The sequence below is a fragment of the Lytechinus variegatus genome, chromosome 13, assembly GCF_018143015.1.
Source record: "Lytechinus variegatus isolate NC3 chromosome 13, Lvar_3.0, whole genome shotgun sequence".
Classification (NCBI taxonomy): domain Eukaryota; kingdom Metazoa; phylum Echinodermata; class Echinoidea; order Temnopleuroida; family Toxopneustidae; genus Lytechinus; species Lytechinus variegatus.
In genome coordinates, this window is record NC_054752.1 from 26,879,696 (window position 1) to 26,907,594 (window position 27,899).

General features: G+C 37.8%; 1 protein-coding gene across 1 annotated transcript; it reads left to right on the plus strand.

The window, feature by feature from the left end:
* The first annotated feature begins 1,051 nt into the window (after nt 1-1,051).
* LOC121426139 (mediator of RNA polymerase II transcription subunit 16-like) lies at nt 1,052-27,592 on the plus strand. The gene is made up of 22 exons (XM_041622311.1): nt 1,052-1,232; nt 4,203-4,358; nt 4,829-5,030; nt 6,350-6,484; nt 7,964-8,066; nt 8,657-8,740; nt 10,030-10,107; nt 10,734-10,829; nt 12,003-12,112; nt 13,591-13,748; nt 14,166-14,233; nt 15,345-15,485; nt 16,346-16,447; nt 17,374-17,485; nt 18,074-18,213; nt 19,475-19,555; nt 20,508-20,611; nt 23,021-23,135; nt 23,531-23,632; nt 24,571-24,636; nt 25,642-25,849; nt 26,565-27,592. The coding sequence occupies exons 1-22, from the start codon at nt 1,183-1,185 to the stop codon at nt 26,695-26,697; spliced, it is 2,544 nt and encodes an 847-aa protein (XP_041478245.1). The 5' UTR covers nt 1,052-1,182; the 3' UTR covers nt 26,698-27,592.
* Nucleotides 27,593-27,899: the final 307 nt, after the last annotated feature.

The window sequence follows — 27,899 nt, forward strand, 5'->3', positions numbered from 1 at the left end:
AAGAACAAGCTGTGTGTCTCAAACAATTAAATGCGAGCGCGAAGCACGAGCTTAATTTTTTGATATACGCACATGATAAAGGAGCATTTTGACAAATTTTGGAAAGAATTTCCAAAGACGATAGGTATCTCACAAATCAAACAATGCGAGCGCAGCGCGAGCTGAAACTTTGATTTGTGTAAATCAAACAAAATAATTGAAGCTTGATGTGCGAGCTAAAATATTGTGTGCGAATTGATTTCAGAACTTGATATATTAAGTGTCATTTAATCCTCTTGAAAGCGATGCGAGCGCGAAGAGCGAGCGAAAAATTTTATATAAATTCTATTTTCCAATTCTTCCCCTCACCTTTTTCTTGTTTCCTTTCGGGGTCTGGCCGGCCGTTACGAGGCTGTAAATTACACATCATGGGTATGATACCTCTTTCTTTGTTTTCTTTCTGTTTTTCGTAGTTTCTATCAAGTTAAAGAGCACACTTTTTTCTGCAGGTTGTCAAAATAGGGGGGCCGGCTCGGCCCCCTCCTGGATCCGCGCCTGGTTCTGGCACATCAAAGCTGCCTGTTGTAGGTGCCTCACCCCTATCCGCATTTTAACCTGGTCTATTCAAAAGGTACATTATAAGCATTGATTACGCCCACCTAAATTTTCTCAAGTAATTAAGAAGCACACATCCCGAGAAAAGTATAGGACATATGATTTTTCATGTAGGTTCAATGCAAAATGAAATAAATAAAAGATTATTATAAGTGGATGTAAAATGAAAAATCTAAATAAAAGGAAATAAGAGGAGGAGTATATTACAATAATGTTTTTTTGACATATGATTTATTTTGTGTTCTTATTTTTTTTATTGTTATTATAATATCATTTTTATTATTATCATTTTATTATCATTACATGTGTTATTATTCGTATTATTATTATTATTATCATCATCATCATTATTATTATTATTATCATTATTATTTGTTCTCTGGGGCGCATCTCATTGCAAATATTGAGAGAAATATAAAAAACTGCCTTGAGCAAACAAAATCGCGTCACTCTCAAGCGCCATCTACGTTGATGAATATTGAGTTGGTTGCAGCAGCCTGAATTATTTTTGCAGTTTTGCCTAAAAGAAATCAAAATCTGCGAATATTTCATGTGTTCTTTTTATGAGAAGCATTGGATACTGTGAATATGGAGCTTGCATTTGTTGCTGACTGGCCGAAAACGGACGCTAATGTTTGGTGAGAGATCCTGTTTAATGTGGGACTTTCAATTGTGTGACCCATACGTTCATATTTGTGTCAGTGACTTCGTTATTATTATACAAATAATAATGCATGCAGTCGAGTGCGTTAGTGGAAATGCTGAGCACGCGGGGTTTCTTTAGATAGATGCTGCAGTGTGCACGAGCCGCTTGCGGCGAGTCCCCAGTGTGCATCATCTCAAGAAACCAAGCTTTCTCTACATTATGCACGACAGAGCGAGTGCATTATTTGTTTTAATATAGCAATTAACACAGAACCAAATTTTTAAAAAGTACAGTACAATACCACTCATTCAATGAACAAAGTTATAATATAACCTTGTTCTCAGTTATATCTTGTTCTCAGTTATATGTGACAAAATAAGGGTGGCAATGTTTGGCTTATTTTCTCTTTTTCTTTGGGGCGAATGCTTGATTTTTTACACTGACAGTTTCCATTAGACATGTTAGACCTGTTAATTCATACTGCTTGGCTCTTATTTAAATTTGGTTCTTCATATGGTCAGTTCCCCCATGTCTGCGCGGTCTCCCAAGTCTGCGCACCCGCGTATCTGCGCGATTCTAGTAACAGAAGATACGCAACGGGCACGAACTTTACACATGCAATACATAGGCAGGTATTCATTAAAAAATCCGACTCAAAATGGTGGAAAAATAATGAATTCAGGGCATTTCATGTGACGGCCTCAAAATGCAGCCTTTGTCATCAAAATCCCCGAATCGTGTGCAAAGTGAATGAGTGCGCAGACATGGGGTACCATTTTTTTTTCAATCTGAAAATGACAGCCCGAGGTTTTTTCAAGAAAATCTTATATTTTCTTTCATTTTTTAATGAGAAATTTGGTACACTTACTCTTAATAATGTAAGGAACACTATTAACCAAAATATTTTGTGAAAGAAGAAGAAATTCATGTTAAATCTTAACTCAAATTGTTAGGTGCGCAGACTTGGGGCCCACCATCATATAATTTTTTCTTAATTAAAAATAGAGATCAAAAAATGAAAATTTTCTTGCCATATTACTTTCCACTAATAGAGGGCGTACACAAAAATATGCCCAAATTTCAAGTTTTTGAGCACTCTGGTGAATACAAAAATTATTCCCACATTACTAATGATAAATAAATTAAAACTGTATGGAAATTAGTAATTTTGGTCACAAAAGTGATATTTTAATGTTTTTTTAAAGTGTGTGCTCTATACAGCATTGGCATACCATAGTCCTACCTGTATATTCTCCACAGGCCAGATGGTAGCAGTGAACAAGTGTACAGTACTACAGATTTGTTGGACTTCTCCCGCTCTGGTTTGAGCGCACTTGTTCACTGCTACCACCCTGCCTGTGGGGAATCTACAGGTAGGACTATGGTTAGACAGGAATAACCGTCGTTTCTGGGGATTTATTCAACAATTTCTGACATTTTACTGTAATCCCCATTCATGAGTGGAGCCAACGCAGTTCAGCGGAACAACCAAAATACAGAGACTGAAGGTTTTGGTCTAGACTATGGTATGCCAATGTTGTAAAGAGCACATACTTTAACAATTCATTAAAATATCACTTTTGTGACCAAAATTACTAATTTCCATACAGTTGCAATTTATATTTCATTAGTACCTTGGGAATAATTTTTGTATTCACCAGAGCGCTCAAAAACTTGAATTTTGGGCATATTTTTGTGTACGCCCTCTATTGGTGGAAATTAATATGGCAAGAAAATTTTCATTTTTTGATCTCTATTTTTAATTAAGAAAAAAATGATTTAAAGAATCAAATTGAAATAAGAGCCAAGTAGTATAAATAATAGGTGTAATGAAAACTGTCAGTGTAAAAAAATCAAGCATTTGCCCCAAAGAAAAAGAGAAAATAAGCCAAACATTGCCACCCTTATTTTGCCACACATGGAGATATAAGTGAGAACAAGGTTATATCATAACCTTGTTCATTGAATGAGTGTTTGAGCGTGCAATATCAATTTTCGTTGTGCACCTTTGGCACTGCTGTGCAGTGCACCAAAAAAGTTGGGTGTCATGTGATGCGTATTGGCCAATCACGATGCTTAAAAATAGAGAGCTATTTTATAAAACTAACTAACTTCAACTTTGCCAATGTCCAAAGTGCGACCCCACTCACACTAATACGAGGTTAGTATACTATACTAACCTCTTACACTGTACAGCGTTTGACTAGCCTAGAGGACTCAGTGATCATATTTTTTATGATTTTGATATTGACATTTGATCACTGAGCCTAGACAAGGCAGGCTATGGCAGTGTGGAGAAGCTCGTAGTCCAGAAGGGAATTCCCTTCATATTTAACATTAGAACTAGTGGTCCATACATAGACCAAAATTTTATTAAATTGCAACCTTTATACACCTAATGCGTATAAAAGTATGATAGCTTCCCCCCCAATAAGAAAAAATAGAGGCAGAGCTACCAAGTCTCACACATTATGCGTGAGACTTAAGCATTTTGGACTCTTGTTCATCCCCTCAAATCTCTGTCTCACGCAACTATCACAGCCAATCCCCATATACATTGTACACAATGTCTGTGATCTCACTCAGATTCACAGAAAATCTCACGCATTGCTGGTCTTTGAACTTGGCATCTCTGTAGAGATTTCTTACTAGACCGATGTCATGTATCCATATTGTAAACACTGCGAGTCAATAGGCTTGACCCTTGAACCTGCTCCGATATGACTTGTACGTACGTAGCTTCGAAGAGCTGTATTACTAAGTGCCGTTTTGAAGAAACATTCATAGATTTAAAATGTTTTTTATTGAATAATAAAATTTGAATATTGATTGTGAATAAGAGAGGGAGGTTTACAGCCGTACAGGCCAACAATACTATGTGACTTTTGTATAAAGACCACCACTTTAAGGTGGTCTTTATAGACAGGCGTCTTGTTAATTAGTTCTTTGATTCTTTCTTCAGTATCAAGAAACTTATTGATGATTGTGTGCTCAGTTGGTCATGCCGGAACACTGTAGCTTTCACAGCCATAGGCAATCCCAAAGTACCTGAAGAGAGGGAGGTTTACCGGCCAACGATACACATCGTGGATCCTGACAGGCCATGGGAAGTTTGCAGGTATGAATGCTATGTGACCTTTGTATAAAGACCGCTTAATAAGAAAAGCGGTCTTTATAGACAGATGTCTTGTTAGTTAGTTCTTTAATGGGAAAAGACAAAAGGTTTACATCAGTGGCCTAGAGGTCTAATAGCTTTCAATTTTTTTTTATTGCAAGGCCACTTCTCAATCTAAAACATTTGTATTACAGCACAAATGGGCTAAATTTTAAAAGTGTTAATTTCTTTGCCAGATGAGCAAATCATTAGATAGTTTGGGTTCCTTGTCAATATCAAGTTTTTAATGAAATCTTGGACAGGAACTGTGGGCCTTTTCTCTGTCTTAAAAAGTGTTGCTGTAGATTTAAACTCAAACTTAAGTTGCAATTTGCATATTTAAAGAAATTTTAGATTAATAGCAGTTGGGTTTGATTGCATCTCTTAGCAAGGTGGGGTGCAGGTCTCATATATCGTTTTCCTATTTTTCCCAGCTTCGGAAGCGAGCACAACGATGCCATCCAAGCTTTGCAGTGGAACAGCGAGGGGACCCAGCTTCTCTCTGCTGATGGTTCGGGGTCTGTTTACCTGTGGCAGATGCAGCATCACTTGATGAATGACTGGGTGTGTACCGCTGAAAGCCACATTCCTGGTGAGCCCGTCGTTGCTATCTCTTGGCTGCGGAATGGCATGAAGGTTAGTAGTATCCATCGTGAATCCAGGAAAGTTGATTAAAAGGGTAATCCAATAAAATGACAAATTTTAATTCTGTTTGCATCATGGTCTAGTGCAGAGGCGGTGGAACGTAGGCTCATACAATGCAAGTGGAGGGGCACCTATTGTTCGGCAGACAAAAGGTGCCCCTCCGCTTTCTTTGTCCGAGCCTGATGTTCCGCCGCCTCTGGTCTAGTGGTTCTGAACCCTGCAATCAGATGGTCATGGGTTCAAATTCCAGCCAAAGCATTAATTTTCTTCATCCGCACTATGCTACCCTTGACCCAGGTGAGGTAACTGGTTATTAATATAAAGTTGTGAACACATATTGGGTCACCTAGCTTGTCAGGGGTAATATATATAAGAGCAACTTAGCATATGTACACAAGATTTACTACCAGTCACAATTGTTTGACTCACTATTACCTGTTAAAACCAGAGAACAATAGATTCGGTCCAGTGAATCTATCGTTCTCTGGTTTTAACAGGTATTAATAGGGAGTCAAACAATTGTGACTGGTAGCGTAAATACATTATATTATTAAAAGAAAAAAATCATAGAAGAATGATGAAAGTTTGAATAAATATTTGAAACATGAAAAAAAAGGTATGATTTTTATTTTTGTTAAAAGTTATAATGCAGATATGTATGGAGATTTAAAATTGACTGCATTTGTCATTGTGAAGTGGGGTAAGGACAGCTTCTCTATTTGATCTAATAAACAAAGTAGGTCAAATTATCCCTCTCCTCAAAATTTTTACTCAGTTTAATATGGGGGGGGGGTTAATACTGACATTTATATTCACAAAATATTCATTCTTCATGCAGGCTCCTATCAGAAAAAGTTGCACTTAAATAAGTTAAAGTCATTGCCTCTCATTGTTTAAAGGTCAAGTTGTATTTCATTTAAAGATGGGGTTGATTGCTAAGCTTTTTACTAAAGGCTCCAGGAGGGCGTTTCATGAAAGGACTTGTCAGACGTTTAATCCAACAAGTCCCATTTTATCCGACAGTTACCATAGTAACAGTACCTCTCAGCCAATCAACATCACAGAAAGATGTCAGATCTGACAACTTGTCAGATGAAAATGTTGATGAAACACTCCCCTGATCATACCTGAATATGATTTCAGGCTTTTTATGTAATTTTTTTATGTTACTTGATTTTCATTTATTCAATATTTTGTTAGGACTTCAAGTCCTCTGAAAACACAATATTGTTTAAAATTGAATTAGTATCAGTAAATTAACATGTGATTCCATACTGAATAGTTTGTAATGTTATTCTTTCTCCACACAGATCACTTACAATGTTGACAATATTGACAGCCCTAACATGCTGGATAAGTTCTCCAGGACACGTTTCACTCCAAGCCTGGCGGAGTTTGGCATGAGGCCAACACAAGGCTGGGTCCTTGTCACGGGAACTGGGCTGGTAAATAACTTCATCATTTGTAATATTATTGCCTCTGAAAGTCATATCCACCATTAAAAAAGCTTAGTACGGTCCGTCAACTGTGTTTTCCGCTTGGTATTTCGTTTAGAGCTGAATCGCAAAATGAAATAAAAAACAGTAATGATAGTTAACATATTTCCCAGATAATGTATCTGTGAAAGATCATGAACATTCAGGGGGCCCGTCTTACAAAGAGTTGCGATTAATTTGATCAATCACAACTATGAAAAGTCAGCAAAGTCAACATAGAAAATGCATGTTTGCTCAATAAAAAATTCTACATATGAATGTATATCCATAAGTTCATTGATTTCTTGACAGTTTGGTGAGTTCTCCTTTGTTTACAAATGATATTTTGCAAATTTCCTTTAGAAAAAAGTATTTACACTGATGGATTTCCATAAAGTTAGGATTGATTAGATCAACTGTCTTTGTAAGACAGGGCCCAAGTCTGTTAGGCGGTAAGTTAGAAGGCAAGCATTTCATGAAGAATTTTGTCAGTGATTTTCAATGACTAGTTTGCTCTCATCCAATCAGATTGGAGGATTTGCAGTGGCTTATTGTATTTTTTTCATGGAAATCACAGGCTGAACCCGCAATGAAACACCCCCAGGGGAGACTAAACAAGAACAATCACATGTGCACTGTAATGGCAGACCTCGGTTCATAATGGTTCTACTAAGAACTGGATCGCAGAAGGTGGAATAGTTAATTTTCACAAAAAGATCAGTTATCCTCAGCATTATAAATAATTTGGATTTTCTCACTGCCACTTTATATGGCTCTTATTTCATGGTTCTTCATTTGTTTAGTAGTTACAGTGTTAAAGGACAAGTCCACCCCAACAAAAACTTGATTTGAATAAAAAGAGAAAAAATCAACAAGCAGAACACTGAAAATTTCATCAAAATCGGATGTAAAATAAGAAAGTTATGACATTTTAAAGTCTCCCTTCATTTCACAGAACAGTTATATGCACATCTCAGTCGGCATGCAAATGAGGAAATGATGACATCACTCACTCACTATTTCTTTTGTATTTTGTTATATGAAATATGAAATGTTTTCATTTTCTCATCATTGTCATGTGAAATGAAGTTTCATTCCTCCCTGAACAAGTGGAAATCCAATATTTTAACATTTTGTGCTTCAGGCAAGGAGGTCCTAATCATCAAATTCGTAAAAATTGGAATATTGTATAATTCAAACAATAAAAAACAAAAGAAATAGTGAGTGAGTGACATCATCGACTCTCTCATTTGGGTGTAACTGGCTCGTTCATATAACTATTTTGTGAAAAATAAGCGAAACTTTGAAATGTCATAACTTTCTTATTTTACATCCGATTTTGATGAAATTTTCAGCATTGTGCCTGTCTGATTTTTCTCTATTGATACAAATCAACATTTTTCTGAGGTGGACTTGACCTTTAATGGACAAGCTTTTTTATTTTTGCAGGTTTCTGTAACTGTTCTTAAAGATGGGAAAACAACCGTCGTGACAGAGAGACTTGGGAATTCAAGAAATCACATTGCTTTGGCTGATATTGCCTTCACAAGTAGTAGGTTTTTTCTTGGTTTTATGTATTGTTGTAGTGGTTGTAGTACTAGCAGTAGTAGTGGTGTCGGTGGTATTTTGTTGTTCTTTATAGGAATCTGGTCAAATGTACTTTACAAATTTCAACATCACATTTATTTTCTTATTTATTTCATCGTTTTCTAAATTTCTTATGTATTTCTTTGTTATTTTTTTGCTATTTGTGTTATATTGTTTTTAATGGAAATTGCCGGGGACATTATTTTGTCCATAAACAAGATGAAATTAATTGATTTTAATCAGTAAAAGGAAAAATAATGATACATTTATGAATTTTGACTAAAAACACTATTTGCATTGGATTTGTACACAAATTCATGTTTTTGAGCAATTTTGGATCTGCATGCACTTACAAGATGTTGCGTAATTTTGGAAACGACACTCAGGGGTCGGAATTTCGGTCTCAAAAGTTGTGCGAGACTTGAAAGTAAAAAGCCAGCGAGCGACGCGGTCAAACAAAATTTTGCGGCAGACTTATCGCAAATGATATCGAGGGGGGCTGTATCAGCCCCCAGTCTTATTAGGGTTAACATCATTTTCTTTCCTTGCTTTCAGCTGGGCACATTCTGATAGCTACATCAGATGGAGGTACAAGATGTCCTCTCCAGTGTTTTAAAGTTACCCCAGCATGGAAAGATGGTAAGGGTTTATCAACTTCTCAATACTTTCACATCGTTATTCAAGACAAGATACATGTATTGTTGTCAGTGAAAATGAAGATTTGATATGACGATGACTGAAGAGTAGAAGGAATAGTCTCAAAGAAATTTAGAAATCATTAAAGCAGATACAAACCAATAGCGCCATCTCGAGTCCTCAAATACTCATACCTGGTGGGTGTTTCATAAAGCTGTTCGTAAGTTAAGAGCGACTTTAAGAACGACTGGTGATCCTTTCTTGTGGTAAATTCACTGGTGATGGTTAAGCATGTAAGAAAGGATCACCAGTCATTCTTAAAGTCACTCTTAACTTTCGAACAGCTTCATGAAACGGCCCCCTGGCCAGTTTCCTGACCCATAATGCTAGTGTAGTCTAGTAATATAGACCCACTTGAATGATAACATACTTATTAACGATTCAATACATTTATACCGCAATAATTATGTTACCAAGTAGCAAAACAATTACTTTTCCTCTCAAAAGTCAAAACATATTAGCTCTCTATATACAAATACAATTATTTGTCAATTTATTCTCTGTAGTATTTATAGTAGATTTCTGAAATCTAAGACTATGCTTTTACAATACACATTCAATGAGAGACCACTCACAGTTCACTCCCCCTTTAAATTTCCTACCTTATTAATACAATATTTCTTATCTACAGACGTTTGTATCAACATTAGCTGATGATAATCATAATAGTCATTTGCAAGAATGCAGACATGCCAACCATTCCCTTTTAGAGTATTTGTTCCTCTCTTTTGCCATGAATACACCAGTACTTTTTTTGTACGATTTGTTACTTTTTTTTAAATTTCCGACCATGTATTATACACAGCACGTGACACTTGCGCCGTTCCGACAGTCCTTGACTGGTAAAAATCACTGTTGGGCCAGTAACTTGTCAGGAACAAGTCAATTCTTGCCTGCGAGCATATGTTTAAAAGGGTGAATTATCAAGTTTCAAGTAGAACCATTTCACATGTTTTTTCACCGATCTCACTACAACAGACTGGCGATTGTAGGGTCGAGACAAATTTTTAAAAATACTCTTTTTCGTCAAAAAATCTTCTTCTTTTTTCCTTTAAAGAATACTTTTTTGTTGTAGAAGGTTGGCAGGTCTGACTAAAATGGGTGACCTATTATTCCTATTGATGCATAATTTATAAAGAGCATTAACAGCTTGATGAAAGACCAGCTCAGTAAACTTGATCAATGCATGAAAATACTAACCATCATCAATATTTTTATTCCTCTCAATTCAGATAAACTGCATCTGTCAACAGAATACCTACCTTCTCTGTACATGCAATGTCTGTGTGAGATCACCAGTAGAGATAAATGTAAGTTCTCTGTTTTGTCTTTGAGATGGAATAATTCTGCTTGCAAATTTTGATTAGCATTTATGGTCATAAGAGGAAAGCTCTCCATTACATTTTGTACCACAGTCCTATGTAAAACATCTTAAAAATAGAATCTGGAGCAAATTGCGATGAAATACTAGGAACATTCCGTCTTTCAACAGCGCAAGTATTGCGCCGTAATGTCTAGAACTTTAATGATTGTTCTGCTCCTCATTAAATTTGGATCTGTTTTCTCATTTATACTGATTAAAAGTGCTATAAAGAATATTCATTAAAAAAAATAGCAATCTAAGAGCTTTATTTAGTGAATTAGAGCAAATGGTATCATTTCATGAATAAATTAGCATAATTAATTCATATTAAATAAATTATCAAGTTTTAGTGAAATTTACCTGCATGTATGCAACCTTGTAGATTATCTATCATCATGCAAATTTTTGTTGTGATTGCACAATCCACAGCCACCGACCCCACCCCCATGAAACTATTTTATGCAAAGGATCATACCTAATAGATTGATTAGTCATAGCAATCGCTAATTTTTATGTTACATTGCCGAGATGAACCTGACATTGTTTGATTGTTTCATGTGATTTTCAATGTAGATCCATCTATAACATCTGTTCAGTTCATCAACAAGGAATGCACAGAACAACAGCTTAGGTCAGCCCCCACTGAACAACTCCTGGTTTGTGCTTCGGGTATGTCATGATATTCAGTTCAATTTATTTACTAGGTATAAATCACAGGGGTAAATATTAACATTGTTGAATGTGAGGATCAAACACCACAGAAAAGCTAGTGGCTTTGATATTAGGGGAATTTGTAACAAGGAAGTGATACAGTAAATATACCAAATACAATTACATTTGAGTTAAAACAAATTAAATAAGGAAGTATAAATGATAGATACATAGAAATGGATGTTATTGAGTAAGATTACGAAGAATACGAATCCCCCGCTCTACCGACTGAGCTGTCGCGCCTCCCATATTGAGTGATTTGAGAAGGAGATGCTCTATTCCTGGATGTCAACTGAAATACTGTATGTAGTGTTCATATGTAATAATGATTATTTATGTAGCACACATATCCACTTTCTTAGGTGTTTAAGGCCATCTTGTTACCCTGGCTAAGCTCGGCTACAAACTCCTGTGCTCACAGCGTTTTGAGGATTTGTTTCCTTTGATATCATTTACCTCACCTGGGTTGATTGCATATACTGTACAATGTAGATCAATTTCTTAATAAAGGAAATTACGTCATGACTGGGATTCAATCACACAGCCCTCTGTTTTTATAGTCCGGAGACTAATTCGGAACATCTGGATCATATTCTTAGGTGCTAAATCAGAAATGTGATCATTGTAGATTACAATCCTTGTTGTTAAAGAGAAATACCAGTAGTTGCAGTAAACACTGATTTCATAAGAAAGTCTGTAAAACCAGGCTTAATTGTCAGTATATCATCGAGGATCTAGATCTGGTACAGTTACATAAACTGAACTTTGTGAAATCTTGAAATCTACGCTGAAAAATGTTCACACTGAAGATCACCAACACAGATAAGAGCACGTGGGACAGTGTATTATTATAGCTCTGAATGTCGGCCCGACACTTGACCCTAATCCTGTGCTTATTTGCTGATTTCTCAGCAATTACACGAATTCTTCCAGAATCCTTTGGCACATATTTTTTATTTATACAAACGGACACTTAGGTGGTCATTTCATTGGATTCTGTACGAACTCATTTTGATATCGTTACCACAACTGGCATTTACCTTTAATAAGCATTTTTATGCCAAGTTATTATTGGGAAAATTAGACTTGTAAAAACTGTAAAATTATCTACTTGGACCAATTTCTTTTCAGGTTCCATGGGATCTTGTATAGAATGCTGGACATTGAAGAAGGAGGCTATACCATTACACAAACTATTCCAGGCAGGTTCTCCCCACCATAGAGATCAACCTACAACACTGGTATGTCTTCGGGGCCACTGCAATCAAATGCTACTCCAAAAATCAAATGCAACTCCATTTTCAGCCAATCAAAAGCACTCATTTGGAAGCAGCACTTGATTCTTTGAGAGGCGTTTGAACAAACCTTTTTTCGGCGACAGACCCTTCAATGCATAATGTTTTTTCATCCAAAATTTATGTATCTCGACATTTTCTCATCACAGAGATCAACCTACAACATTTGTATGCCTTCGGAGGAAGCCAATCAAAAACATTCATTTGAGACTTGCGATTCATTCTTTGAGATGCATTTAAACAAAAAAAAATTCTGCAACATGCCCTTCGTTGCGTAATGTTTTTTTCCCCATTTTTTTTTACCCTTGCAAGATTTCTTCACCAAAGAGATCAACCTTAAACACTGGTACGTCCTGGCAACTGCTGCAAGCAAAGGCAACTCCAAAAATCAAACGCACACAATAAAACCAAAATTTCCTTCCAGTGTTTTCTCTTGCTTATCATGTAAAACTTTTTATTTTGATACCCAATGATATTTACATTATCATAAAGCTGAAAGTGAACTTTCTGACAATGTCGCTTGTGATATGTACACATTTAACCTGGAAACCGTAAAAGCTGTTCGTAAGTTAAGAGCGACTTTCAATACGACTGGTAATCCTTTCTGACGTGCTAAACCATCTTCTATGGTGTATACCATTTACCAAAAGAAAGTATCACCAGTCGTTCTAACTTACAAACAGCTTTATGAAACACCCACCAGGTCAAGATCATACAAGGTACAAGACTGGATTTCTGAAATGTCTTGGTAGAGTTAAATCCAGAGTCCGATTGGAGTAAGAGAATCAGTCAAATGTGTAAATGATTGTGATTTGAAATACCTTCCCCTATACATGATTGACTATATTGCCTATTATTAACCGTATCAGACATCTGAGCAGGGCAACTTTGAAACATCGTTGCCTGCTTAAGACTGGGATCAAATGGCCAGTCAATACAATTCCAATTATTTATACACGGGCCCAATTTATTGCCCGCTCAGGAAAGTCAATGAGAAAATGTGTGGAAATGTAGCGGGCAATAAAAGCCAGCGCTAATATCTGGGTATTCTACGCATTTTTGTATGCGTCCTTGAACCGCCCAGTGCTATACGTCATAATGGTAATCAAGTTGAGACAACGCTGGATACTGTGTCCCTAGGCCAGGGACGCGTCATTTCTATTACGTCAAAATGGTAAAGTCCAGAGGCCCAGTCTGTTCAACATGAGAAACTAGATTCTCATTCTAAAATTTAAAATATCTCAATTCTAACAATTTTTGCTGTAGATGTCTGATTTAGTTCATAATAATAATATTGACTGGCCAGGGAGCGAAAGGACATACATCGCCCTCACTAAATTGATATAAATCTAGTTTGGGCGATATATGTCGTATCGCCCCGAGGCCAGTCAATATTGCTTTATTGTTTCTTATTATTCCTGCAGAAATGGGTGTTCAGTGCAACCTACAGTGATTCTTCCATCATCACCTCCATAGCTCTACCAAAGCTACCCCTTAAGCTCTCTATGAACTCCCTGTACAATGGCCCGGGTATGGCTATAGCTGTAGCCAACCAAGAAGGGACCATTAAACTATTACACAGGTAAGTGCATTGTAATGTCACTTGCTTTCCTCTAGAGTGCATCTACAGTAGTTACCTTTGAAGAGACCTCTGTTGTAAGAGACCCTTTTAAAGATCAAATGCAATACTGATTGCAACACTGATTGGTTTTGAACAAGTGCGCATATAGCAATAGCGTTGATTTGTTATTTAGCAATTAAGTACAAACGTTTGCTCAGGAAACCTTTAGAGCCCTGTCCATTTCAGCCATTTTTTTTTATTTGGGGGGGGGGTCCATTATGAATGTTAATGAATGTTAGGGCATGTGGATAATAATCCTTACTCAGTAGACTATTCTATCATACAATCCTAAATACCATTAAAAAGAATTAGAAAGCCTACCATTGCTTTTTCAATCTGTTGTTTAACATCTTTGTTTATCTTTTGTTGATGCTGTAGATCATCTCTCAAGCCGTGTGCAGCACTACGATACGAAGGAATCATGAAAGCCGAACCAGGCCCACCAGGTTCGTTGGCCAATCCTCTGGGTGTTTGCCTTTAGTAACAGAGTGGTCCCTATGTAAAGTAGCCATAGTTGTCCAGGTTTTATATCTGGTTTAGTCCTGGACTTCATGGGTGGCCAGATTAACCTTGCACTCAAAGGCCCGTATTCTGAAGTTGGACTAAACTTTAACTCGGGTTTAAAGTTGTGGTTTAAGTATGGATAGCCAATTGTGACATAAATCACTAACGGTAGAGATATCATATTTCAGCTCATTTGGCTCTCAAATCATTCATAATTGTCTAGAAAGTATAAATAGATGAATCGATGAATCAGGAAAGAGCACAGTAAATATAAGAGAACATACAACTTAATGAAAATTTTGACACTTTTGACTTCCCATAATTTTAGCACAGAGTTAGACCATGGTTTAAGTTAAACCTGACTTCAGAATACGGGCCATAGAGATTGCCCTCACTCCCTCTCTCTGCTTTACTCCATTCAGTGCATCCTCCTCCTTCAACCAAACCCTCCTACTCTCCTCCATCACTTGCTTCTTCCATGTCTATGTTGGGGTGTTGAATCCATTGGCTATGGGGGCCATTGTACATGAGAATTATGGAATTTTGTTAGGCCAACTTTTTTCTTGAGAGTGAAATATCTTGATACATAAATAATGATCATCTCCACCAATGCATGGTCTCTCTGAAATTTGGATTAGTGATGTGAATGCCCAAAACAAGAAGCCTTCCAAGACTGTAAAATATAAATGTACATGCTCTTATATTATCTTGTGCACCTTGGAATAGAATGGACAGCTATATATCTAGAGCTCAAGTCTTAGTCAGCTAGCCAGTAGTCCCAAGTTTTAAGTACAACTCTGTCCCTGTAAACTAGGGATGGCCAGGTTCACTTCATACTTGTGGCAATCACCCTTGCCCCTCCATCCACTTTTCATGGATCAGTGCATCTTCTATCCTCATCCCAACCCTCTACTTGCTTCCTTAATGCGTTCTTTGTATATCCCCTCTTTGAACCATATACCTACAATAAATAACTCATTAGCATTACTGTAACCTACCCATGTCTATTTTTCCTTGTTCATTTAGTATTATAAATTCTGTTTCTATTTCCAGCCAAAAGACCCAACTTCAATGGCAAGCACCTAGTATGTATGGAGATGTCTGTTACGTGCTGTAGCATGGTGGCTATAGATCGAACTGGAGCCCTCTGTATGTTTAAGATCGAACCAACGCTGGGCCAAGGCTTAGACCAAGGTAAGGTCTAGTAGGGATGGTATGTGCATATGTGTGAGCTCAATAGTCTTTCAGATTAAACCAACTCTGGGCCAAGACTTAGACCAGGGTAAAATCTAGTAGGAATGCTGTGTGGGAGCTTATAAGACCAAGATAAGTCCATGTGCCTTATGTAGAGATACATGTAGTTGTGTTTTGACAGAATTTAGAAGAATTTCCAAAAAGTGTGCTTCCAATGGTAATCACCACTTGGTCTGCATTCACTTTGTGTACACATTCCATCTGGTCTTATCCCACATGGTCTCATCCAAGCTTGTCTGCAAACCGTTTTTCTAATTACCACTTAGCACTTTTGTCTAATATTCAGTTAGGCTATACTTATTTCATCAAATTTTAACTTGGTATAAGTAGTGTTTCCAATTCTATTCAATATAGATGAACTTATTATAACCAAAATTTTAATTTAAGTACAAAGTTATAATTAGATGAAGTGCAAATTAGACAGTCACCGTATTAGACTAAATAGAGTTAGATCTAGGGAGCGTTTCATCAACAATTTTGTCCGACAAGTTATCAGATCTTACATGTTGCTTGAATCTGATTGGTAGAGAAGCACTGTTACTATGGTAACTGTCGGATAAAATGGGACTCGTTGGATAAAACGTACGACAAGTCCTTTTATGAAGCGCTCCCGAGTTGAGTATGAGAGTCTGAACAGGCAACCTTGAGCAAGGAAAGAGAACTTGGTGTTATTTTATTACAATTTAATGACCAATCGAGCAGGAATATAAATTCTAACTTACAAGATGATACACAGACATACACTCAAGTATAGTCAGCGTACTGTTTAATCAGTCTATGTTGATTACTTCTCTTTGTAGGTACAGCCCGAGTGCATACCATCGCCCAGGTGGTACACCTTCTAGAATACTGTCTCGTCACTGGCTATGACTGGTGGGATCTACTGCTGACAATCACTCCCAGTAAGTTTACCTTTGACCTATGAACTTAGACCATGATTTATATTCCTTTGCAGGTGACACACCTTGTAGAATTGTGTCGTGTCACAGCCTCCAAATTAAGATCTTCTTGTAACAAGTTGTTGTTCTCATTTTGGGCGTTGTGGCGTGCGCCTGTAATCCAAGCTGTGGGGAAGTTACAAATTGATGCAGAGGGTCGAGGTTCGAGCCCTGGTCACGTCTTTCGGATGGTGACGTTAAAGGTCGGTCCCAGACGTAAATAATCATATCTGATTGATACACGTCTGACAAAACTCAAATACACACACGGGCAATCAGATTTACAGACTGCTCCCACTCCTACCTTGATAATTGAACTACTTCATGTTTAGCAATTACACCAAGAAAGTTTATATTGATCTGTGATCTATGACCTTTTAGTTAGTTTCCAAGGAGTTTACCCTGGGGGGGTGTGACCGACCAAAAAACGTGTTTAAAAGGGTGGTTTTTTTTTTCAGTTTTGGACGTGGGCCACGCTCGTTAAGGGTACACAAATTTAAATAAAAAAGGGATAGTTTCCAAAGACTGGTCAATGGTCAATTGAGGGTCAAACGTATGTACGGTATGTTTTTTTTCAAAAGCTTTTTTTTAAAGACTAGCCAAATGTGTTTAGGGTATCTTTATCTGTCCCCAAGCTTTTTCTCCGGGGTCATATTCTGGCGACAACCTGTTTATGGCCAAAATGTGTAAATAAAGCCCGCGAAAAAACTTGTTTAGGGGGTTATTTTGCATACCAAGAAAAACTTGTTTAGGGGGTGTTTGGAAATAATGTGGCCATGCATTTGTACAGCAATATGTTTTGACTGTACCCCGGGAGTTTACCCTCTTCAGTACTACTTAGTCACTGTCACAGTTTCAAACTTGATTTAACTTTCTTTTTGTAACTGTAGATATGGTGGATACGGTGCTGGATCGGCTTTCAGATTCTGTCAATAGACAATCTAGTTCTACTCAGGAGCTTCTCTTCACAAGGCTTGTTGCTGTCAAGGCAAGCTTGTACAGGTAAACTGTCTCTTGTGATTGTTCTACTGCTTAAAAATGATAGACCAAAGATCAAAGGGCCTTGAGGTTCTCCCCATACCATCCTACTAAACACTATCTTAAAAGTGAAATGATAATGATATTATTTATAATGATGATAATAATAACAATATAGTAAAGATATTAATAATTAATTATGTAAATTAACAATATTAATGATGACAATGATAAAGACCATGCCTAATACCAATGAAAGCAATAACTCTTGTATATTGGAAAAAAACAATAATTCACTCGTTCATATTTTTATTTGCTGACATAAATTATTTAGTTTTTACTCCAGAATATAAGAATATATTATAAGATTAATTGCAATCAAGATCTGTGCTATGATATGTTATTCTGTTCTCTATTCTATCTTGTATTATGCTTTATACAGCATGTCCTGCCTCGGCAATAATACGCCAGGGCCTGGACTACTTTTTTTTCCGCCATTAATTGTGTTTGTAAATTTTTTATTTTATATGTCATTAGATCCTTTATGAATATTTATTTAAATAAAGTGATACAAGATCAATCACCATCTACCATTTTCTCTGGTGTGAACAGGCTTTCTGCTAGTGGGTCTGGCAAGGCAGTTGACTGTTATGGAAAGCTGCTTCTCCATTCCACTGCAAACGTCTTCAAATCGTTACTCAGGGCAAGTGCCATCTCCTCACAAGACAAAGGGCCAGCAGAGAAACTCAGTGGTATGTTTGGCATTCCGTAGACCAAGTTCTATTAACATTCCATAGACCCACTTATATTTATTTTTGTTATATCACTGAAACCCCCATTCCACAGAGAACAAGACCGCTGAAAGACCCTTGAAAGACCATGAATTTTGGTTGATCTTTCAGAGGTCTCTCAATGAACCTACCATGGTCTTTGAGGTCTTATACGAGTCCTGACCAATCTTTCAGTGATCTTTGTGGTCTTCATGGGCTCCAAAACTTTTTGAAACGGTTCAAAACAGTCTTACAATGGTCTTACAGAAAAATTGTTTTTCAGTGGTCTTTCAGCGGTCTTTCGATGAACTTTCAAAGGTATTCATAGTCTTTCAATGATCTTTCGGCAGTCTCTCAAGATATTTGCGGAGATCACTGTAAGACTCATGAGAGGTCATTGAAAGATAATTGAATGACGGTTGATAGACCAGGCAGAGTCCATGGAAAGAATTCTGAAAGATCACTTGATGCAAAGAAAATCTCTGGAAGACAATTGAAAGATCTTTATAGGACTACTCTAAGACCAGTAAGACAAGAAATATCCATCAGTTTTCAGAGTTCTTTGAGGGGTCTTTCAGAGCCTTCCACAGAGATAACAAATTTCAGTGATATTGAAGACCGCTGTAAGACCTCACCAATTTTAAGTCTTTCAGTGGTCTTTCAATGGTCTCCGTTGTGTGGAATGGGGGCTTTCTTCCATATTTCTAATGCTGAAAATGGTCATCAGATCGGCTGTTTTCATGAAGCTGAGTTGTCGTTTGATGAATGCCTCATTGTGAAAAGACCACTGAAAGAGTTCAAAGTACTCGCAGAATAGTTGTTATAATTCATATGGATGTGCATAAAGATTTTTTTGTCATCCATTGGTAATCACACCGCAATGTAATGGCCAGCGAAAAAGTTGATGTTTTGTGCAGCGCTCATTCCCTGTTCATTTTTGCATTAGTAGGCATGGGCAGTCAATGAAATAATCGATATTAAGTTCTGTAATGATAAGAAATATTTAGTGTTAAAACTTGCCAGACAACAGCACCAATTTGAAATTGTCATCTACATAATCAGAATAAAGACTGGTGTTAAACTTCAATATAATACTGCCTATCCTTAATTCCCCCCTTGTCAATTTGTTTGATAGGGTACACACATATGGTTTTATCTGCGAAGATTCTTAATTTTTACAGTGGAAGAGTGGTGGCTGCTATGTTGTGCTAACCCTCCATGTATTTCTTCCTTTCTTTTCCAGCCTTGTGTGCAAACAGCACTGAAACCAACCCAGACACATTGTTGAAGAAACTAGACAGCAAGGAGTATGTTGTCGAACCAGGTCAGTGTCAGTACAAGAAATCAACTCCTAGTAGATCAAATGATATTCAATCAAATCTGATTAAGCTTTCACTCTCCTGTGATGTTTCATATGACTAAAAGTCATGTTATACTCGTGCCAATGGGCACACAAGTTATTCCTTTTATTAAATGCGTGGTAGCATGCATCCAATGAACATGATTTTACCTATACACTGATACATTTCAAAAGTATAGTGAGTGATTGTTTTACCGACCGGCCTTGTATTACCAAACGCGCGCATCGTAGCGTCAGAAAATAATTCCATATGCTCAGAACTTTGCAACATTCTTCCAAAGGGAACTTGAATAGAAAGATGATGAAAAATGGTCAAAAACACATTTTCAAAGTATTAATATTCTAAAAATAATAAAATATGGTAAAAATAGTTCATCAGTAATTTTGTTGTTTTCTCAACTTTTTTCATAGAAAAAAACACACGTTCGGTAATACGATACCCTTTTCAAGTGACCAAAATATTTCACATGCGAAGAGGGGTCCGATTGGAAGCTAATATCATAAAAAGGAAAAACAATTTCAGCAAAATTTTTACATATTTATATCAGTAGGTAATTGTGTATTTATAGTGAATTTTATGAGAATAATGTGTTTGATATTATTGAAATAATGAAAAGTATTCGGTAATACGATCCACTACCATATATTTATTACGCCATAGTTAGTCAAGCTGTTCTCTAACTAACCTATGTAATATATTTATGTCTCAGCTACCTTGCAGTGTCTACAGCCATTGATCCAGTGGGTAGCTGATGACACCATAGTGAATCTAGCTGCTCTCTAACTAACCTATGTAATATATTTATTTCCCAGCTACCTTGCAGTGTCTACAGCCATTGATCCAGTGGGTAGCTGATTACACCATAGTGAATCTAGCTGCTCTCTAACTAACCTATGTAATATATTTATTTCCCAGCTACCTTGCAGTGTCTACAGCCATTGATCCAGTGGGTAGCTGATTACACCATAGTGAGCCTTGCTGCTGTACCCCCTCCAGGGAGCCCTACCAACAGACCAGGGGTAAGTTCAACCCATCGCCTGCTCAAACTTGGTGATCCCAGTACAAAGCCTATATGAATTTACAGAATTCAGTAATTAACAGGTTAACCCCTTGCCTATTGGAATCATTTTGCCCATGAACGAAGACTGGGGAGTGCAGAATTCTGTAGAGAACAGGACACCCATTGCCTATTGGAACCAGATTGTCTACGTACAAAGCCTATAGGAATTTAAAGAATTCAGAAGTCAACAGGTAAACCCATTGCCTCGTGGAAATGGGTGACCCCTGTATAAAGCCTATAGGAATGACAGAATTCGGTGGTCAACAGTTTAAACCATTGCCTAGTAGAACTGGGTGACCCCTGTATAAAGCCTATAGGAATGACAAAATTCAGTAGTCAAGAGGTTAACCCATAGCCTCATGGAACTGGGTGACCCCTGCATAAAGCCTATAGGAATGACAGAATTCAGTAGTCAAGAGGTTAACCCATGGTGACCCCTGTATAAAGTCTATAGGAATGACAGAATTCAGTAGTCAAGAGGTTAACCCATAGCTGACTGGAACAAGGTGATTCCTGTATAAAGCCTATAGGAATTTACAGAATTCAGAAGTCAACGGGTTAACCCCTTGCCTATTGGAATCATCTTGCCCATGAACGGAGACTGGGGAGTGCAGAATTCTGTAGAAAACAGGACAACCCATTGCCTATTGGAAAAACAGATTGTGTACGTACAAAGCCTATAGGAATTTAAAGAATTCAGAAGTCAACAGGTAAACCCATTGCCTTGTGGAAATGGGTGACCCCTGTATAAAGCCTATAGGAATGACAGAATTCAGTGGTCAACAGGTAAACCCATTGCCTCGTGGAAATGGGTGACCCCTGTATAAAGCCTATAGGAATGACAGAATTCAGTGGTCAACAGGTTAAACCATTGCCTAGTGGAACTGGGTGACCCCTGTATAAAGCCTATAGGAATGACAGAATTCAGAAGTCAACAGGTAAACCCATTGCCTCGTGGAAATGGGTGACCCCTGTATAAAGCCTATAGGAATGACAGAATTCAGTGGTCAACAGGTTAAACCATTGCCTAGTGGAACTGGGTGACCCCTGTATAAAGCCTATAGGAATGACAGAATTCAGAAGTCAACAGGTAAACCCATTGCCTAGTGGAACTGGGTGACCCCTGTATAAAGCCTATAGGAATGACAGAATTCAGTAGTCAAGAGGTTAACCCATAGCCTCGTGGAACTGGGTGACCCCTGTATAAAGCCTATAGGAATGGCAGAATTCAGTAGTCAAGAGGTTAACCCATGGTGACCCCTGTATAAAGCCTATAGGAATGACAGAATTCAGAAGTCAAGAGGTTAACCCATAGCTGACTGGAACCAGGTGATTCCTGTATAAAGCCTGTTGGAATGACAGAATTCAGTGGTCAACAGTTTAACCCACTGCCTCTTGGAACAGGGTTATCCCTGTATAAAGCATATGGGAATGACAGAATTTTTCAGTAATCAACAGGTTAACCCATTGCCTCTTGGAACTAGATAATCCCTTTATAAAGCCTATGGAAATGACAGAATTCAGTAATCAACAGGTTAACCCATTGCCTATTGGAACCGGATAATCCCTGTATAAAGCCTATGGATATGACAGAGTTCAGTAATCAACACGTTAACCCATTGCCTATTGGAACTGGATAATCCCTGTATAAAGCCTATGGAAATGACAGAATTCAGTGGTCAACAGGTTACGCCATTGCCTAGTCGAACTGGGTGACCCCTGTATAAAGCATATGAGAATCACAGAATTCAGTAATCAACAGGTTAATAACCTATTGTCTATTGGAATTGGATAATCCCTTGGAAATGACAGAGTTCAGTAATCAACATATTAACTCATTGCCCATTGGAACCATATGGTCCATGAACGAAGACTGGGAAGCTCAGAATTCTGTAGAAAACAGGTTAACCCATCGCTTATTTGAACCAGATGGCTCACAAACGAAGACTGGGAAGTTCAGAATTCTGTAGTCAAAAGGTTAACCCGCTGCCGGCTGGAAATGGGTGATCCCTGTACCAAAAGCAACCAAGCATAACTATGCAAGTTTTATGCATATTCACTACTTGCAAACGGAGTATTTTGCTTAAGAAACTAAAATTAGTGTGTTTTGAAAATAGGCTTTATTGTGTTTCTTACCAGCCTTATTTTTGTTATGTCATACTGTGTCAGGGAGTCTGGTATATGAGGGACTTAAAAGTTCAAAGAAACTCATATTCTTTATTTTGCACAAGTCCTTTTGATGTTTGAAGTTGAATGATGGGATGTATTTTAAATCCAATCTAGGTCATGAGTTTGATACGAGATGTGCCCTCTCTGGTGACATTTGAAGTTGAATAACAAGATGAGATGTATTTTTAATCCAATGTAGGTGAGTTTGATGCGAGATGTACCCACTCTGGTGATGCTGAGAGAACTCCTTCTTATTATCAGGATGTGGGGTAGACTACAGAAGAACTGCCTTCCGGTCTTTACCACTACTGCAGGTGAATAATTCCATTCATTGTCTAATTTGGTTGGATTGTATTTTGCTCAATGTTCAATTGATGCTTTGGTACAATCCATTTCCATTCATTTTCACTGGATGCAATTTTTTATTCTTCTCAGTAATGAATTCAATTCAAATCATTGCCCAGTCATTTAAGGGATATTAAAGTGGTCAAGAACTTTTGATCTTGTCCTTCCAACAATGGATCAAAAACAAAAATATAAATCAATTGTCTTCTTTAAAAATTTAAGTCACATTTTCCTGCCTGTAGTTTGACCACATGCATGTTTATTCCATCTTCCATCCTCTTAGTTAAACCAGCATTTGAAATTTGTTTATTTTTTATAAACAATGTTCGAAATATTTTATGTTGGAATATTTTTTTATTTTCAGATGACCCCGACGTACTCATACCAAGTCTCTTTCGACTGGTCTCTCAAATTTGGGTTCACTATCATGATAAGCAACCAACAGAACTAGATGAGTCTCTCATTGGTAAGTCAGGGTTCCCAGCCCATCAGCCTATAGTGTGAACTTTAGCGTCTATATGTACCCATGTGAAATGACTGCATTCATAATTATTGCAGCAATTAAATCTCAGGTACTTCCTGTATAAAACAAAAGGTTTGGGATTCTGATTACAGCATTAGCTGCAACAGAAAAAATATATATTTTTAGTTCCTGAATGAAGTTACACAATCCCTTCATGTGCCCACAAACATATGATATTTAATATTTAATCTCATAGATTACTCCGCAGTAGTGCGCGTTCTCTGGACGTGATTTCACCAATGTGGTGATGTATTTTATACCACACAAAATTGGTAATTTGTGGTTTCAGGTAAACTCTTGTTTAGTTTGGAGCAATTTGGAGGTCATCACAAAATAAAAACAGGTCAATATTTGCACTGTTTCACTATGCCTGTTGAGGTGGAGAGTCGATTGCTTGTGGTCCAACTGTCTGTCTGTCCGTCAGTCATTCTGTTACCTTTTAACTTCAGTTGAATATAACCTATGCTCATATAATTTTCGTGTATGATACTAGCATGGATCCCACGAAGCCTATTGATTTTCAGATCAAAAGGTCAAAGGTCAAGGTCACAGTGACATGCTTTCATCTTACCCTTCTGCAGTCCTTGCAAACCCGATAACTTCAGTTTAATTTAACCTGGGCTCATGTAATTTGGTGTATATGATACTAGCATGGATCCCAGGAATTATATCAATTTTGAGGTCCAAAGGTTAAAGGTCAAGTCACCACCTTGACCAATAACTCCATTTTCTGCGTTACAGGTAGGCGTATTATGTGCTCCCCCTAGTGACACCCTTGTTTTTATTGTGGAAGGGAATTTGCACTCTATCTATATCTGTTTTATTCTTGAATTGAAAGATATTTATCAGATTGTGTTATTTGCTTTGTTCTTCTGATCTAGATGAATGCACACTCTTACCTAGTCAGGTTGGTGTTCCTCCATGGGATCTGTCTCCTGTTACTGAAGGTAATTTTTAGCACATCTGGGGCCTGTTGCATAAAACGTTTTACCTGAGAAAACTCAGGTTGTTTTGCCAGAGTTTTTGCCTTGTGTTAAATAAAGTCAATGGCAGAAATCAGACTAACCTTAGTTTTCAGTTTTTACCAGAGTTTTCTCAGGTAAAAACGTTTTATGCCACAGGCCCCTTGTGTCATTAGTAAACTAGATTCTCACATACATGTAGCTGACTCCTATTCAAGTTTTTTTTTTTAATTATTTTATTACAGTTTTTGAACCTTCACCATTATCGTTTAATTATTTTTCAGTTTTCACCACATCATCATCATCATCATTATTGTTGCCATCATCACCACTATCATAATTTCTATCATCATCACCATAAACATCACTGTCATCACCACCATCATCCCAGTAAACATAAAAATGTCATCATCATAAATCATCATCACATCATCATAACCATTGTTATCATCATCATCATTGTTATCACCGCCATCATCAACAATCATCATTATCATCATCACCATCATCATAATCACCATCATTTTCATCACTGTCATCATGATCATCGTCACCAACACCATGATCATCAACACCATCATCATTATCACAGGGCTCGAATTAATCCAAGGCCATCCAAGGCCATGGCCTTAGATGCCCTCAGAAATGGCCTTGATGCCCTTTCAAATATTTGTACACTTAAGGCCAACATAACTGCCCTTTTTTGCTGTGGCTTTGGTGCCCTGCGGTAATCCAGTGCATGTGCCCCATTGAAAAGTGCATTTATTATTGATGCCCTTTTTTTGGTGGCCTTGGATGTCCCATAAAGTGAAAACTGCCTGCCCTTTCCCTTAAGTGCCCTTTTAAAAAATGGCCTTGCCCCTTTAAATTCTTAATTCGAGCCCTGTTATCACCATCATCATCATCACCATCATCATCAATGGTATCTCTAATACCACCATCACCATGGTGACATCATTAGTAATTCCTCGAACCATTCCTTACTCCCAGGCTATACAGGCAAGATCCACGTCAGACATGGCCAGTCATCGTTCCAGTTCGGCACCCTTCCTGGTCGTATGATCAGCATTGCTACTTTCAGTCTTGGTCCGGAGATCTACACCCGATCCCTGACGGACAGGCTCCATCAGAAATTTGACGTGGTCCGTAAGCTGAGTCTCGGTGTAACTCCCCACAAAGAGATTAGGAGATGCTCAAGGTTTGTACATAAGGGGGTAAAGGGGAACTGTTAGTCAAGTATGTTGACCTCTAAGTGGATGATCCTTTTATATGCTCATGTGCCCTAATGATGGTCTTGATGCAGAATACCTTTCCATGAAACAGTTGAAAGTTTATTGTAATGGTTGTAGATTGTTTTTTTTTAATATAATTGTCATTTCAATTTATCAGAAAAATGTTGTAATCCTTTCATTGCTTGGCAAAATGATTATGTCATTAATGAGAGAGGGAAAGAGTAAGAAGTAAGAAACCTCTGATGTATTTTTTATTGATTACTTATTTTGTTGTCATCAAATCAATGATAAGAAAGTGACAGTTCATCCTGCATAATAATATTTTTTTGTCATTGAAATAAGTGTCAGTCTCCTCTCCTTAAAGTCTGCCATAATCATATTACATTTACTCATTCATCATGTTCATTGCCTTTTATGCTTTATTTAAATTGTATTAACTTAATGCATTTTACCATGGTTTTTACTGTGTATTTAATAATGTGCCAAAACCAACTTGTAAGCATGGTTTTTCCAGCTCTTGCTGTTTTTTCATGTATGATTGTTAACATGTTTGATTATCAATGAAGACCATTTTTTAATTGAATTGAATAATATGCATGCAACCCTCAACATCACGCTTTCATACTCCTTGTCATTGAGCCATTGAGAGTGTTTGAACCAATTAATTCTCTTCTCCTGCAGGTGTTCCTGTATATCACTGATGCCTCCAGTAACCCAACAATCATCCACAGTGAGGGTGGTCTGGGAGAAACGCTGGGAGAGGAACTGTTTGTGCGGAGGTCTGTGGCGGAAAGTGACAGTTCATCCTGCATAAACATCCATCCATCGTGATCATGGAACGATAATCTTCAGATAGGCCAGATGTGGTGATTTCTTGAGATCTTCATCCGTCGTGATCATTGAACGATAATCTACAGACGGACCAGGTGTGGTGGTTTCTTGAAATGTTTCATCATGGCCTGGGGGATGAGACGTCCCTCTTGCTGAGGCTGCTGTACAAAATTGAACATTCCAGGGTTGGACGCTTCTCAACCATCTCCCCGGGATTGCCTCCTTTATGACCGACTAACTCTTTTATATGTGACCTATATCCCAGCAGTCAGTCAGTCCATGATTTGGGCTTTGGAAGAGAAACTGTGGTTCGTGGCTGAAGATGAGTGCTCATATAGCATGATCAATCTTGCGACTTGATTCTGTGACCAAAAATGATAGTAGCTGAAACTGCACAAGCTTTTGGACCGACGAAAAGCACAATTAACTGAAAGTAGTGTTTCATGTAAACATTCTAACACCCAGCGCATGCTACAGGATCCGTTGCGATGCAGTGTTTAGCAAATCTCATTAGAATTAGCAAATCTCACCGAGTCCAAATCGGTGTCAAGTCGCAGCTGATAATGACGTTACTGTGATTTGGAATGGGATTTGCTTTTATCTCTAAAGAGAGGCTAGAAATAGACTAGAATTTCAATTTTGATATATGACTGTACAGCACTTTGATTGTTAAGATTTTATAGGCTGGAATGAGTGTTCACATCAAATGCTGTTATAATTTAATTTGACAATCGTATGGCAACGGATGGTATAGTGTGCACCAGGGTTTAATTACCATTGATGCATCTCATAACCCAACAACGTCCATGGTCTAAAGGCCACTGCACACCTTACGACCCGACCGGTCGCTGACTGGCTTGCGACTGGGTGAGGGGAGATGTGACGTCACAGCTCTTGTCAGCTTCGAGTTGCAGACCGGTCAGAGACAAGTCGCAAGGAAAATCAGAAGGATTTGACATGTCGAATCCTAATGACTGGATCACAAGCTCAATCCAACCTCCAGCCAATCAGACAGCAGAGTTGCATAAGCGCAATTTCTCAAATGCTATGCCAAAACGCGCATCGGATCGCAAGGTGTGCGGTGTCGAGGCTTATGACTGCCTTGCAATTCATCTCCCCTCACTCATTCGCCGACCAGTCGGGTGGTAAGGTGTGCGGTGGCCTTAATTGATATGAGAGAAACAC

Bases quoted from the DNA above. Each gene is read 5' to 3' on its own strand.
- LOC121426139 (XM_041622311.1), top strand. From the start codon at position 1,183: ATGGAGCTTGCATTTGTTGCTGACTGGCCGAAAACGGACGCTAATGTT. The intron at 23,633-24,570 runs GTAAGTCAGGGT...CTTCTGATCTAG, and splicing joins ACTAGATGAGTCTCTCATTG to ATGAATGCACACTCTTACCT. The intron at 25,850-26,564 runs GTTTGTACATAA...CTTCTCCTGCAG, and splicing joins GAGATTAGGAGATGCTCAAG to GTGTTCCTGTATATCACTGA.